This window comes from Macaca nemestrina, chromosome 5 (assembly GCF_043159975.1).
Source record: "Macaca nemestrina isolate mMacNem1 chromosome 5, mMacNem.hap1, whole genome shotgun sequence".
In the NCBI taxonomy this organism is placed as follows: domain Eukaryota; kingdom Metazoa; phylum Chordata; class Mammalia; order Primates; family Cercopithecidae; genus Macaca; species Macaca nemestrina.
The window spans coordinates 141,638,504-141,652,773 of record NC_092129.1 but is presented as its reverse complement, the minus strand read 5'-3'; the positions used below and the strand labels follow the sequence as shown (position 1 = coordinate 141,652,773).

Genomic DNA, 14,270 nt, shown 5'->3' with positions numbered 1-14,270 from the left:
TTCAGTATACTCTTCAACTGAACTCAACTTAAGATGTGGTTACCCAGACATAGCCCTAACATAAGTTGAGGAACATCTGTAATTGCAGAGTTAAGCAAAATACTGTAAGTTTCTTATCCCCCACTCTCATTTTCAATTTTTTGTATTTAGACAATCTCTCCTTCCTTTTTCCCTTCAATTTTATGTGGACAAACGCAGTGCTTCAAGAAAAGCCTCAATCTAAAAGTTTGATAATGAACTTGACCCTCCACTGCCCCTACCCCAACAACATGAAGAATTTGTCTGTTCCACCTAGAAAAACAAAAGTGCAATACTTTTTTGAAACTGTTGCCTCTTATCAGGCTGATTTGTGATAAGAACACAGTCTAAGGTACAAAGATCATATTTAACCAGTACTTTCCTGGTGTTTTAACCAGCCCCTTCTAAAATACAGTTGTTCTTTCTTTTATACCTGGGAAAGCAGCAAGTCCTGTGACAGACCCAAAGTCACTCTAGGGAGAAAATCAATAGCAAGTCTGGCGTTTTAACTCTCAATACCACAGTAAGGGGAAAAAAAGAAAACGTTTAGTTGCCCAAATAGCTCTGATACTGAACCATTGGCTAAATCCATGAACTTTATTTTCCTACCATAAGCACAATAGAGGACTGGTCCTTGCAGCTTTGGAAGAAACGAGGACTAATATTTAGACCCCAGTTGGCTGTACATCCAAATCTTCTATGGGGGTTAAAAACACAAAAGTGGCCATCCCACCCCACCACCAATTTTTTTTTTTTTTTTAAGATATGGTCTTGCTCTGTTGCCCACACTGGAGTGCAGTGGCACAATCACAGCTCAATGCAACTTCAACCTCTGGGGCTCAAGCCATCCTCCCGCCTCAACCTCAACTCAACTACACCTGTATTTCCAGGTGTGCACCACCATGCCCAGTTAATTTTTAATTTTTTTTTTTTTGTAGAGACAGGGTCTCACTATGTTACCCAGGTTGGTCTCAAACTCCTGGGCTTAAGTCATCCTCCAGTCTCAGCCTCTCAAAGTGCTGGGATGACAGATGTGAGAATTTTTTGAGAGGAAGTGGCCTTTATTTTTTTAAAGAAGGTTCATAAGGATTTTTGAGAATCACTGATTCATTGGGTCACTACTCTGTGCTAAGAACTCTAACAGGCATTTAACATGTATTATTTCACTTGTTTTCATGATTAAATTCAGACAGGTTCAATCACAGAAACCAAGCAGTGGACAAAAGAGAGGAAAAGTTCACCATGAGGAGATTCTAAAAAACTGCCTTTTGACTTGTCCAGTTTTATCTCTTATTTCTCACTTTGTTTCTCCTCCCACTTGGACCCTTTGTCTGACTGTTTGAAATTAAGTTGTAGGTGAATCTTCCATTACCCACGTCCAGAACACACACACATAAGCACAGAACCTCACTAAACCCCCCCAAATATTTATTTTTCCATTTTTATCACCACAAATTTCTTAACAATGTAGAATTTAACTTTGTAATTAAAACAAAAACTCTCCCCTAGGAGGAATCTGATGACATAAGAATAACACCAAGTTAGGTGCACAAACGACAAAAAATGCCAAACTAACTGATCATCCTTCCTGAAATTTCTCTTAAAAAGCAGAGAAGTAGAACCAATGCTGCCACCTAGCGGCCAGCCAAACAAATCAGGTAGCATACTGGAGAAGAAGGTCATAGTCCCAACAATCTGGTTTCCCTGCCTATTATCAAGCCACCTACTCCTTACTTTTCTTCAAAAAAAACACAGCAACATATCCTAAGCAACCCCTCCTCCACAGTCATAGTCCAAATACTTGAATACAGCAACCAAAGTCTGTCTTGTTAAACACACTACTTCTCATGAAACTTTCCTCTGCCTATTTTATGGTAGGTTTGCCCAGTCCTATGGCCCAGTAGAGATGACACAGGAGAACACGGAAACATCCAAAACGTTCACTGGTTCAGAGTGTGTACACAGTAATTTTGATGTCTGTTGCCTCAAATACTTCCTCGATCATCGCAGATACATTTTCCCATTGTAGACGATCAAGACCACATCCAATCCTGAAAAAGACAAAATATCTCCATTGATGGTAATGAAAGTGTCTAGGAAACTGCTCCTTCTCTCTTTCAAGTTATATCCACTCAAAGCATAAAAACAAATAATCTAGTCTGACACCTTTATAGGCAACCATGGTAGGAGTTTGGAAGTCAGTTCTTGTTGTGAGTCATCTAAGACCATTCCTAGACAGCTCTGACATCCAAAAACTATCACTTCTGTTTGCCTAATAAAATACCACTTTCCAACTATTTCATGCTACATTTAGAAATGTATAACTGTCATGACATGGGAGACTCATTATCCCTCTATGACTACTGACTAAAATTGGCTGTGGATGGATGGGGAAAGGTTGGTATTTTTAAAATGCACTTATGGTAACAGAATGTTAACGAAAATAAGGAGAAGAGGAATGAGGTACAGGAGCCACAAAAAAAAAAAGTCAAAATGGAATGCTGGGAAATGGCAAAATGGTTGCAATCCAGGAGTAAGGTCTTTTCAACACCCTGGTGAGAATAAACTCAGTCATAAAACTCTACTACCTGGCACCTCCCAAGATGTTACTCTAGTGATCTTCAACAACCCTAGGGAACAGAGACTTAAAATTGCTAATTTCATGTCAGAATGTGATAATTAAGTCCGTAAGGAATTGTGATAAAAAAAAATAGTTTCTGACAAATACACCATAAATATATCAAAGACCCGTGTAAACGGACATTGAGGCCACAAAGTAACGTGGGGCTTGAGACAAAATTGCATGTATGCTCAGCATTGACTCAAATCTACCAGGGTGACAGGAAGAAAAGAGGTAAGGCCCACTGCCTGAAAAGGAAGTAAAGGGACTACTGAACGAACCCTCAATGTCATTCCCTTAAGTTCCCAATAGCTAAGGTCTAAGAAGTTACATCAGGGACAGATCCTCTGGCTGTTACCCATACTGACCAAAAGAAGCATGCAGTATAAAAGGGAATGATAATTTACAACTTTCTTGACACAAAGTAATAGGTTTGGGAGATGGGAAGTGGTCCAAGAGGGAAACCACCATTGCTCAGTCTTGATTCTTTAGCTCATATTGCTTCAGGAATAAAGGCCAAGCTTCAAGCAGAGGGTGCTGAGAATTCAACAAATGTGGCTGAATGACAACGGTCGCTCTCGGCTAAGCAGGCTGAGGCAGATGTATATTTCAAGGTAATTGTCCTGATTCATTCAACTCAAGCTAGAAAATGGCTGTGCCTTGGCCTAAGACCAGACAACTGGTTCACTGGTGGTTTTACAAAATTTTGACTTTTGTCCACCTTTAAATCTGTATTTTGGGTTAAGCTTTTGTTTGTCTTTGGGTAAGACAGTAAACCCCACCAATCAATTAAATCTCCATTTAGGGCCTGGATTTCCTTGCCTGGGCATGGAGAGGTCGGTGACTCCATTCTTCAGACAATGAGACTTCATTGCCTCTAAACTCTTCTGTAAGTTTTCATAAGTTGGCTTGTGCGAAGCCCTTTTCTTTGTAATCTGAACACAAAGAATTCAAACTTTCATCATCCCAAAATGATAGCCAAAGAAAAGTCATCACATTGCCCCAACATCCTGATAAGTAAAAGAGTAAGCACATTTTTATGGGAGAGCCTCAAGAAAATCCACTAAATAGAGACAGAGAAACCCAGACTCTGCCACGTAGTAATCTTTCCTTTTCCTAGGAAACCCATGAGATTAGCTAGTGGTGCCTATTGTCAATATTTTTAAGCAAGGTAAGTGAAGTCTCTGTGCCACATCCAAGAGATAAGCTGCATATCTGTAACAGGGAAGAACGCATACCACCTGAAAATTCCCTGCTAAAAGCCTCTATTTATTTAGAAACTGTGCTTGCTTGCTTCTTGTCTCTCTATATAAAACAACAGAAAAAACTGGTAGGGTCCCAAAGTTAAAACACTGGAAGCCACATAAGCTTTAAGGACAGAATTCAAAGGGGCTAGGACATCTCCCCACTCAGTTTGCCATCCAGATCAGGCTTGTAGTGGGTTAGCTGTAAGTTACCCACCACCACCACTAAGGAAGTCACCCCCTTTCAGGAACCAAATGCCATCCTGGACTGTCGAAGAACCCCACATTCAGGCAGTAGTTAGGAGAGGAGCTAGGTATTATTTGGGACTGTACTTATTTTATTTTGTTTTTATTCACCCGCTTGCTAGCAGTGTGCTAGTTGACACGGAATAAGAGAAAAGCTCCTTTGGGAAATCTGTCTCTTGAGACATTATTGTTTTTATCTCACAATGCCTAGGAAATACAGTATGGCAGGCGTTCCTAACTTTTCCAAGTCTTAGAACAGGCCTATGGTAAATGGCACAGGAATTTCCCACAAAGCTGGGATGCAGTCTCACATTTCTTTCTAACCCAGTGCTCCAGGTAGCCGCCATCACTGTACTGGAGTTGTCATAAGATGGAAGCTTTTTGACATCCTTAGTTGTCTAGAATGGACCATCATGATCAACACAAATGTAGTACAGCCCATCTGTTTACAAATCCTCAAAATGTATTAAGTATTGGCCCTGAAAAAAAAAAGGAATTGGCCCATCTTACCAAGTAATATATATATCGCCCATCTCTCTTCAGAACAGCCACTTCTCCAGATTTCTTTTCTAAGAAAAAGTTATTTAATAGTAGAAATGAAAAAGAAAACCAAACACTGATCTCTAAGATTTTAAAATCTTTACAGATCTGAGTTTACTTCAGAACTAGAAATAATTTTCACTACTGAAGAAGGGAATATGGAAGATCTATTGTCTCCCATAAACACTCTGCTTTTTATCAGCATTCCCAAATACTATATTCTTTAACTTACAGCTTTCTTACAATCATGTCTCCTCACAACCCACCTTTGATCCCACTACTACTTTCAAATATAACCTCATTTGTCCACAAACTTTGTCTATTGCCTTGAAATTGTTTTATAATGTATAGTTTTTTACTTGCCAAATGTGTATTTACTCAATAATTATCTTTTTACATACAAAGAACTGTATAAGGCATTAAGAGGAATATAGACACAGAAAAAAGGAATTATTACGGAGTTTTCAATCCAGAGACGGTATCATCATTACAAATAACTGTAATACAAAGCAGTAAGAATTGCTTTTGTCTAAGGCTAAGAATTACTGTGGACAATGAGTCTGTTAAGCCTGGAATGTGGTCTGAGAGACTGTTTCAGAAGCTTTACGTAGGATTCTAGCGCACATTTTTGGTTTAAAGTCACCCGTAGAAAGTGATGGGAGGGGTCTGTAAGGAAGAAAAGGTTTCTAAATTCCTCTTCGAAGAAAAAGCAGAATATTGGTAAGGAGGGGATCTTGAATGCCAACCTATAGACTAAGCATCTCAGAGTTATTTCAAGTTTCAGAGAAGTGCAGTAATATCGTCAAGAAAGTTTTATGATACAAGAGGAAGAGATTAAAAACATTCACAGGAGTTCAGGTTTGATAATTATAAAGGTCCAAACTAGAGGCCATTCTTGGGGAGGAAAATCTAAAAACATTTGGTTCTTAGGAATCCCCTCTTTACCCGCATGTTTTCTTTATTAAAATGTAACAGATTAAAAGGTGCTCTAGCCAGGGCAAACCAGGTAAGTGCTTTCCAAAACTCACGTTGATTTAAAAGTTCTTGCACCCCTCCAAATTTCTTCTTGAAGAGGACAGCTATCCCAGCACCCATGCGACAATCCTCACTGATACAGTGGGCTAAAGAGTCTGTTTTAGGGCATGCAAAAAGGTCTCCTTTCACATAAGTGATCTAAAAAAGGTGCAAAGGAAAAGACAAAGTTTTATTAGATACAAAAAAATACTAAGTTATTTTTCTGTATTTCGTGTCCTCCACGACTACCTCTCCCGACACCCCTTCCTGCAATCTGATTTAAAGCCAAATCAATTACAGCATGTGTAAAAGGAAAGTAATGAATGATCCCTGCCTAGAATTTTGAGCCTTTCTTAAGTAAATCAGCTAGCGAGAAAAAAAAGATAATTCAATCATTAATTTAATTAAAAAGTGCTTATGCTTTTGACCTCCATGATTACGAATTTCAGTTCACCAATAGGTTAACAGTTGTTACCCACTCTGCTTCCTTCTGGATCTTCATTAAGGCTGCTGGCCATGATACTGAGCCGCTATTTCCAGAATTTAAGTGTTTCTTCAGCTATGAGAAGGGAAAAGGAAGTCAAAATGCTTAGGCAGCCTTAGTACATAATATTCTGATTGCCCTGTACACCCGCTTAATAGGCTTTTTTCCCCAACGTTTATCGATGAATGTGAGTTTTTTTCGGTCCCAGGTACGTAATACAAAACTCTTCTGGGGCAAAAAAGAGGAAGAATGCTTAGCGACCCGCTCTCATTTCGCGCTTTCCTGGAGCGCCCCGCTCCGTCAGCGGAAGCAAAGCCCATCCCCAAGACACGCCTCCTCCTTTCTCCAGGGCCACTCCCGAGCAAGGCGGATTTAGGACGCTCCCCTTTTCTGTGCACGACGCAAAAGTAGTTCCCCAGTGGGTTTAGCTTAGGAAAAAAACAGAAGGCACTTGGCCATAGTCCCGTTAAGCCGCAACCACAGAGTGTACAAGGTACTGGCGTGCTGAGCCCCACGTGTGGGGAAAGGAATGCCGCCTCTCAAGGAACGTCCAGCCCCCACTTTTTTGGGGGGTGCGTAGGAGAAGGAAAGAGTCTAGAGAAGCCTCCCATTCTCTGTCTCCTACCCTAGGGCGGGTCAGCGAGGACGCAGGCTCTGTCCTGGGGTCCTATGGGAGGGTGCGGGGAGGCTCGCTCAAAGCCCCAACGTACCCAAGTCACCCTTCACCTGGAAAGGAGTCGGTTGTTTGGAGGTCCCCGCCCCGCGGGGAAGGGCTCCGGATCCGACCCTGGTAGGTGGGGAGCAGCGGACCAGCCCAAACGCTGAGCCAATCCCACCAAAGCCCTTAATTGCACGCGTCTAAGATGGCCGCCCCCGCCCGGTAGCGGGGCGGAAACGAGCCCCTCTAGCTTGCTAGCCGAGCCCACACTCTTTGGCGAAGGCCGCCGAACTTCCGGCAGTAAATTCCGTGGTGTCCCGCCGCCGCCCGCGCATGCGTAACGAAACTGCCCACCACGGGTCGGGAAAAGTGGCGCTTGCGCATTAGCCGCACGGGTGTGTCCTAGTGGCCACTTGGAAAGGGGTGGGCAGCTGGCAAAGGGGCTAGTTAGCGCCTGCGTAGTACTAAGCTCAAGGGAGCGTTTTGAGTTGAACGATCTGGCGCGTCTCGAAGGCGCCTGCGTATTCCTTCGACTGGCGGTGGTGTCAAATCAGGAAGGCGGGCGTGGCTGCAGGGAACGCCTGCGCGTTGCTCCCCCAAAGGGGTGGGGCGAGCCCAGAACAGGAGTTAGTGGGCGTGGTCTCAGAGGCGCCTGCGCGGAGGCGGTTGGAGGGAGGCCCGATTCCCCTTTGTTCGGGTTCGCCATTTTGCTAGGCAGCGGCAGTGGCGGCGGCGGCGGCGGCTGGAGCCTCTGATTGGGTTTCGGAGTCCGGTACTGGAGCCAATCAGCGCGGGCAGCGAACCGGGGGAGCGAGGCACGGTGAGTGTGAGGAGCCAATATCCAGCGGCCCAGAGCCGGCCCCAGCGCCCCGATTGGCGGGTCTCGCTGACCACTCAGGAGAGGCCCAGGCGCCCGTCGAGCCCGGGGAGTCGAGCTGAGCCTAGCCCAGCAGGGCGGCCAGCGGCCAGCGGCCCCGGCCCGGGGCTTGCGAGCGCCTCGGGGCACTCCCGGCCGAGGCCTGCAGGGGCCGCCCCGCGCGGGGATGGCGCCCCGGGGAGCAGGCATCTCGGGGCTCCGACCCTCGCAGGGTGCCAGGATCAGTTGGGAATGCGTCCCCGTTTCCCGACTCTTAGGCCCAGGTTCTCAGGCCCCAGGCCCGGGGCCACGAATGGCCCTACACTAGGGGACACATGCGCGCCCTGGGCCTCGGCGATTTCCTCCTGGTCGTTCTGGCCGCAAACTTAAACCTGCCCTTGCTCTCTCCACTCTCCGGCCCTTGGGGCAGGAAGCCTCCCCCAGGCCCCCCGCTCCCCGCGAGCCGGGTCTGTCTATCTGCAGCCCCACTAGGTCGGGAGGGAGGCCTGGGGAGGGTGCGCGCCCTGGCCGCGGGGTCCCGAGTGCGGCTGGCAACGGGGCTGGCCCGCCCTCGCCTCGGAGCCCTACAGGCCCGCCCCTGCTGTCTTCCTGGTGGGGAGAGGGGGCCGTTAGTTCGCCCACTCTCCGTGCTCCGCTGCGCCCCTCCTCCCAGCCCGCTCCGCCCGGGTCTCCGGCCCGGCGCCGTTACCACCCCTTTTGGCTCGTCATTTCCTCTCTTCCCCGCCCCGTTCGCAGTGGCAGGACCGCACACCTCCGTCTTGGAGCCCAACCAAGCGGTCTCCCTTTCTTGTCGGGGCTGTAAGACTAGTCCGTTCGGTGCCTGGAACCTCACTCTTAGAAGATTGATACCCTTGCGCATTCTTTTTCCCGGAGGCTGCACAACTTGCTGTTCATATTACTAATCTTATCCACTGCTCATTTTGTGAAATCTCCCTCCGTTGGAAATGTAGTACAGTTTCGGGTTTTTTTTTTTTCCTTTGTTTTTGCTTTCGCCTTTCTATGTTACTTTGTATCAGGCTTGACCCAGTCCACTCATCTCTTGGTTTATGTTTTTCTGATACACTTTCTAATGCTGTGTTAACGTTTTCTCAGCAGATGTTTAGAAGCTTTAACAGTGTAGTGGAGTTTTCCTTAGGGTGAGAGGTTGCTGTTGGCAACCAATTATCCAGCAGTATATGCCAGGTATAATCCATGTGTTGGGGAGCGAGTCCGTAGAGGTCAGTAAGAACTGTGCCCACCTGATGGAAATTGACAGGTGAACAGGTAGTTAATACCTAACGGTTAGGGCTATAAAGGGGCCAAGTTCAGTGCTGTGAAGTATCGATGCGTGAGCTAGCCTCCGTGAAAGGCTTATCACCGCCGCACTTTTGACTGGCCTTGAGGAATGATGGTAATTCTTCCACAAGATGGAAGAGCATTGCTTGAAGAGAAGAAAAGCATGTGCGGAGGAATCAAATTACACTGAGGCAGGAAGATGGGATAGGGAAGTGGGCAGTAGTAGTGATAGTTTAGGGGGGAAAGGTCCAGTTGGTAAAATACTTGTATATCTTGCTAAGGAATATTTTGGAAACAGTTATTATTTTGTATGGAGGTTCAAGTAGAAGGAATCTAGAGCTATATTTTTTTCATAAGATTGAAAAAACAAGTTTCTGACTTGTTTTATGGGTTCTGCCCTGTGATAGTGGCTGAGTTCTTTGGGGAAGAGGAGAAGACTTTTGTCCTAGGACTCTGAAAATTATTTTTACTCATATGAATCATCTAGTGCATTCCCTGGCACATAGAGGTCTTCAGTATCTGGTGCCCATTTCTAAATTCCCATTTAATGCTATACAACTGGTAGGTTTCAGAAAACTCCAGTATTCCAGTGCTCTTTCATTACTGAAGCTTCGGGGACAGGTTTTATTTTCACTTTTTAGGATGAGTTTTTCATTGTTGCTTAAATCATTTTCTTAATTCATTTGATTGTCACATTATCGCATTAGCAGAAGAGATGATAGGGCTTAAATAGTCTAAAAAGCATGTATATTTGCCTTTGGAAATTTTGTTCATTTGTTTTTGGATACAGGGCTTTCCTCTATCATCCAGGCTGGAATACAGTGGCGCAGTCATAGCTCACTGCAACCTGGAACTCCTGGGCTCAAGCCATCCTCCCATCTTGGTCTCCCAAAACTTTGGGATTACAGGCATAAGCTACTGCGTCCTGGCCTGAAATAGATGTTTTAACCTTAGTATTTAAACATAGGTATGTTCTGGTCACTTCAAAATCACTAAATACTTTTGCTTGGCATCTTTCTAAAAGGCATTCTAATCTGGTAACTTTTTTGCTAAGTACCTTTCAAGCTTCCACCAGTCTGCAGAAGAATTTCTTTGTCTGACATTTCTAGAGACAGTAGTGTGGCCCCAAGCTTTTCTTCCCGTTTAGTCTGCTACTCACATGCTGAAATGTTTCTGTTCTTGTTTTTATGCGCTCTTGATTTGTAGTACTTCACCTTCCTCCACATCATCACATAGCTAAATCTTTCTCACACTTAAGACCAGTTCATCCTGCAGGCCTCTGACAGCAAAGAAAAAAAAAGTTCAAATAGTACCTTTTCTTTTAAGCCTTGTTGATTTATCCCCAGCTGGAACAAATCTCTGTCCTCCAAATTCCCATATCACTTTATCTCTTAGGATTCCAGTATAGGTTTTTACTCCATTACTAAACTTAAAGACTCTTTGAAGTTAGACTCTTCATCAGAGATTTCTTTTTATTTTTAAAACCTTCAGAACAGTGTCTGGCACATGGTATATAGTTAGTGGAGAGAAGTGCGTTAGAAAGCTCCAATCCAGAAATCTGTAGGATGATGGGGAAGCTGGACAGCCCTTTGTTGTAGTCTAGTCTTTCATCCAACATGTATCAGGACCCACTTGTTGAGTTGTGAAAGAAATTCAGTGAGCCAATGCTGGGGATTTTAAAATAATAGAATATAAAATGTCTGCCAGGCATGATGATGGCTCACGCCTGTAATCCCAGCACTTTGGGAGGCCAAGGGGGGGAATCCTTTGAGCTGAGGAGTCTGAGACCAGCCTGGGTGACATAGGGAGACCCCCTCTCTTAAAAGAAAAAAAAAAAAATAGAAAATATCAAAGTGCATCTTGTGTTGTATAAGGGTAAATACTTTCATTTCAGTTACGTTTTATGTTTATGTGTGCACTGAGTTGTGATAATGAAGTGTGTTTCTTACTAAGGGTTGTGATCAAAAAAGTTAAAAAGCTACTGTTCTAGGCTTTGCCTGGTAGTGATTATCAGCTGTGGTTATCCTAGGTCTTTTCATATGCTTACACTAGTTGAGTTTCTGAAGGTTTTAGCTTTGGAGTGTGTGTAGGTCCACATAGAATGGGTTCCTAGTGAGTGGTTGTTTAAATTTCAGCTTTTGCACCTTGGAATAGTGGGGCAAAGAGAATTACACTGAGAAGAGAATGCACTAGGAAGATAATTTTCATGCTAGCCAGAATAAACACTCTTATTATTTGTTTCTCTCTCTTTGAGGAAAAACCATTCAAAACTTTGTGTTAAGAGCAAGAGCTAGACAGACTAAATCTGGCTAACTTAAGTTTGTCATAATCTTGGGCAAAGAGGCACTTTGGGAAAGACTATTGAATTGTATTGCAGTCTTGCTAACTGAATCTCACAGTTGTAGGAACATACGACTTTACTGAAGCCAGTTGCTTATAGCATTAACCATTAATAGTATCAATATCATGATACAGACTAAATCACTGTCATTAATGTAAGAGAGAATTGCTGCCAGATTTGAAGCTGCTCTTCAAATCTTTATACTCTCCAAAGTATAGATTTAAATATTGCTAAATTGGTTCATTTGTATTACCAGGATAAACTAGTTAAGAAGAAAATATGTTACATCTATTAGTCATTATCATGTGCTTCAAGTTATATTTTAGTCTTGTAAAGATGTAAACTTCTGGATATTAGTCAAAGAAAAAATCTCATATAAGAAGGAAATTTGGAGTTGGGAAGGTGTTGAAACTTAAAAGACATTCCTTTCATGATCCTTATTTTTAAAATAAATGTATTGAGACATAGTTTAGATACAAAGTGTAATAATTTTAAGTGTGCATTTTGATGAGTTTTGACAAATTTGTACACCTGTGCAACCGCTACCACAATGAAGATATAAAACATTTTCATCATCCTACAATATTCCTAAGGCTCCGTGCCAGTCAACCTCCCTCTTTCCTGTCTCCCTGTATTCTCCACTCCCAAGGAACCACTGATCTATTTTCTGTCTCTAGATTACTGATGTCTTTTGGAGATTTTATATAAATGGAATCATATATATTCTTGTACATCATAACCTTAATTTCATTAGTTTACAGACATAAATGTATTGTGTATTAGAGACAAGATAGAATTTAGGGAAGGCTGTTAGTGTCCCTAACAGATTCACAGTCTGGCTGAAAACCTGATTTTCTGTTCTATACCCAGAATCTCTGAGGAGCAGACTTAGTCAACCAATTCCAAAGAGACTGGTGTAAAAATCAGAAAACCAGTTGTTCATGTTGCTGATTATATTTGCTCCCTGTTGGCCAATCTATATGTAAATCCAAATTATAGTTAGATATTTACCTAGTGAGCATTCCCTTAGATCAAGGGCAGTGCTTTGGAGAACCATATGGCCGCAAGTCCTCTCGCTGTGATGACATAGCCTGTTATTTATGGCTCATAGATTCTTATATTGTATCCATTTTGATTATGAGTAATGGGGTTGATTAATTTTTATTTTGATTAAATTTTGTTATATTTTTTCCAACATTCCAACATTCATTTGGGAAATAAGAATTTCCCAAAATTCTTATTTTGAAAATAAGAATTTTCAAGTATGCAGTGAAATTTGAAAATAAACACCTGTATACCTGCCAGTTAGGGTCTATTATTAACATCTTACTATAATTGCCTTACCAGATATTTCTCCACCCATTCATCCATTTTTTTGATGCATTTCAAAGTAAATTTTAGATATCAATACACTTCTTTCTAAATAGCTGGACATATACTTGCACGTATTTTGATTTCTTCTTTCAGACTGTCTTGAGACACCTTGCAAATGATGAATTCCACCAGCATGTGTGGACTTATGGAGAGTGATACTCTGCTTTGCCACTATAATGAGCAGCTCAGTTAGGCCACGTCATTTTATTATTCAGATGTTGGAATTTATGAGGGCCTACTGAAAAATCGGAAAGACCTATCTACATTTTTGTTTATATATCTGTCCTCCCTCCCATATTTCCAAGATGAGTTACCCATTGCTAATTTATATCATTTTAATTGTTTACTGAAGTCTTTAATAAGCTTCTCAGATACCATTCAGTTTATCTAATTGTATCCTTATTTTTGAAAGCAGATCTTCAACTCTATGAGAAGGGTAAATTTTGGCTACCATATGTAGTGGACCTGAGTAACTTGTTTGGTGGGAAGCAATTATGTGTTACAACTTTAAAGAACCTTTATTCTCTAAAGTATATGTGCAAACTTGAAAATCAGCGTTACGTAGGCCTTGTATCAAAGTGATGTTGCAGCTTAATGAGTATCTCTAAGGTGCAGGTAGTGCTCTGACAGTATTGAAAGGTAAGGTTGTCAATAAGAAATGACTGAAAGCATTTTAGAAACGTGAAAATAGTACTATGTTATGATTGTGCCATATAATCCTAGTTAAAAATGATACTGAATATAAGCATTTCCTATTTTCTTATCCTGTTTTCTTGCAAATAAAGTACAGTGATAAATTATCCAGGTTAATTGTCTGGTAAGGCCTTTATTGACAATCTCACTTTAGTTTCTTTCCCCACCTTTCTAATAGGAGTGTACCTCACAGCCTTCTAGGATCTCCAGAGCGGACAGGAATCTCACTTGGAGGGACCATGGAGCAGTATACAGCAAACAGCAATAGTTCGACAGAGCAGATTGTTGTCCAGGCAGGACAGATTCAGCAGCAGGTATGGAAGTAAAATGGCTTTAAACATCACAGCAATGAAACTGATAACAGCACCACTCAATTGGTTGGTCTATTTCCCTGGGGAATTATTTGAAAGGTACCAGATCTTGTGAAATATTGGGTCTGATGGCTTGTGCTGAAATGCCATGTCTAGCCCATGACCACTTAGAATCTACTCTTCATGGGTGCCTAGTTATAGTAAATTGCCTCTTTTATCTCATTATAAGTAAAAACATCTAGTCTGGTTTTCAGATGGAAATTTGGACTTTTAAATTTTTCTGGATTCTATTTGGTCTTTTTCTCTTCTTGTTTGAGCTAACTTGTGATTTAGTAAGGCTTTGGCCACAACAGACAAACCAATATAACTTCCAAGAAATCTTCTGTTCTTTGATTTGGTCTGCCACATTTTTTATTCAGAAAAGCTCTGGTTTAACATTAGGATAATACTTAGACAGTCGTTCTTATGGATAAGCACATATTAGAAAGGAATTCCCTGCTGCTGGTTTATTCCTAATTAATAGATTGCTTTCTTGAATTTATACACAGGTTAAATTTTCTGATGCTTTATGCTTG

General features: G+C 42.3%; 2 protein-coding genes across 16 annotated transcripts in view; one reads left to right on the top strand and one right to left on the bottom strand.

Annotated features, from left to right (window-relative positions):
* Positions 1 to 1,424: 1,424 nt before the first annotated feature.
* On the bottom strand, positions 1,425 to 10,156 carry LOC105489646 (O-acyl-ADP-ribose deacylase 1). 8 transcript variants are annotated; one of them, XM_071097092.1, is made up of 6 exons: positions 10,136 to 10,156; positions 6,162 to 6,241; positions 5,697 to 5,841; positions 4,639 to 4,697; positions 3,461 to 3,573; positions 1,425 to 2,069 (listed from the first exon to the last, which is right to left on the bottom strand). In XM_071097092.1, exons 2-6 carry the CDS (start codon positions 6,198 to 6,200, stop codon positions 1,967 to 1,969), a joined length of 459 nt encoding a protein of 152 aa, XP_070953193.1. In that variant the 5' UTR covers positions 6,201 to 6,241; positions 10,136 to 10,156; the 3' UTR covers positions 1,425 to 1,966. The 8 variants fall into 8 exon arrangements, with proteins under 8 accessions (XP_070953193.1, XP_070953194.1, XP_024651089.1 ...); XM_071097093.1 differs by lacking the exon at positions 10,136 to 10,156 and adding an exon at positions 8,453 to 8,473; XM_024795321.2 differs by lacking the exon at positions 10,136 to 10,156 and adding an exon at positions 6,792 to 7,348 and having other exon boundaries at positions 6,158 to 6,241.
* LOC105489641 (nuclear transcription factor Y subunit alpha) overlaps positions 7,490 to 14,270 on the top strand; it is a 24,824-nt gene continuing 18,043 nt past the window's right edge. For 4 of the 8 annotated variants that reach the window (XM_011754621.3, XM_011754617.3, XM_011754618.3 and 1 more), the window contains exons 1-2: positions 7,490 to 7,644; positions 13,563 to 13,698. In XM_011754621.3, the coding sequence (XP_011752923.1) occupies positions 13,624 to 13,698 (75 nt within the window). In that variant the 5' untranslated portion in view covers positions 7,490 to 7,644; positions 13,563 to 13,623. Of the gene's footprint in view, positions 7,645 to 7,834; positions 8,148 to 9,766; positions 9,944 to 10,871; positions 12,708 to 13,562; positions 13,699 to 14,270 lie in introns of those variants that run through there. The other 4 variants (XM_011754614.3, XM_011754619.3, XM_011754616.3 and 1 more) reach the window with 4 other exon arrangements.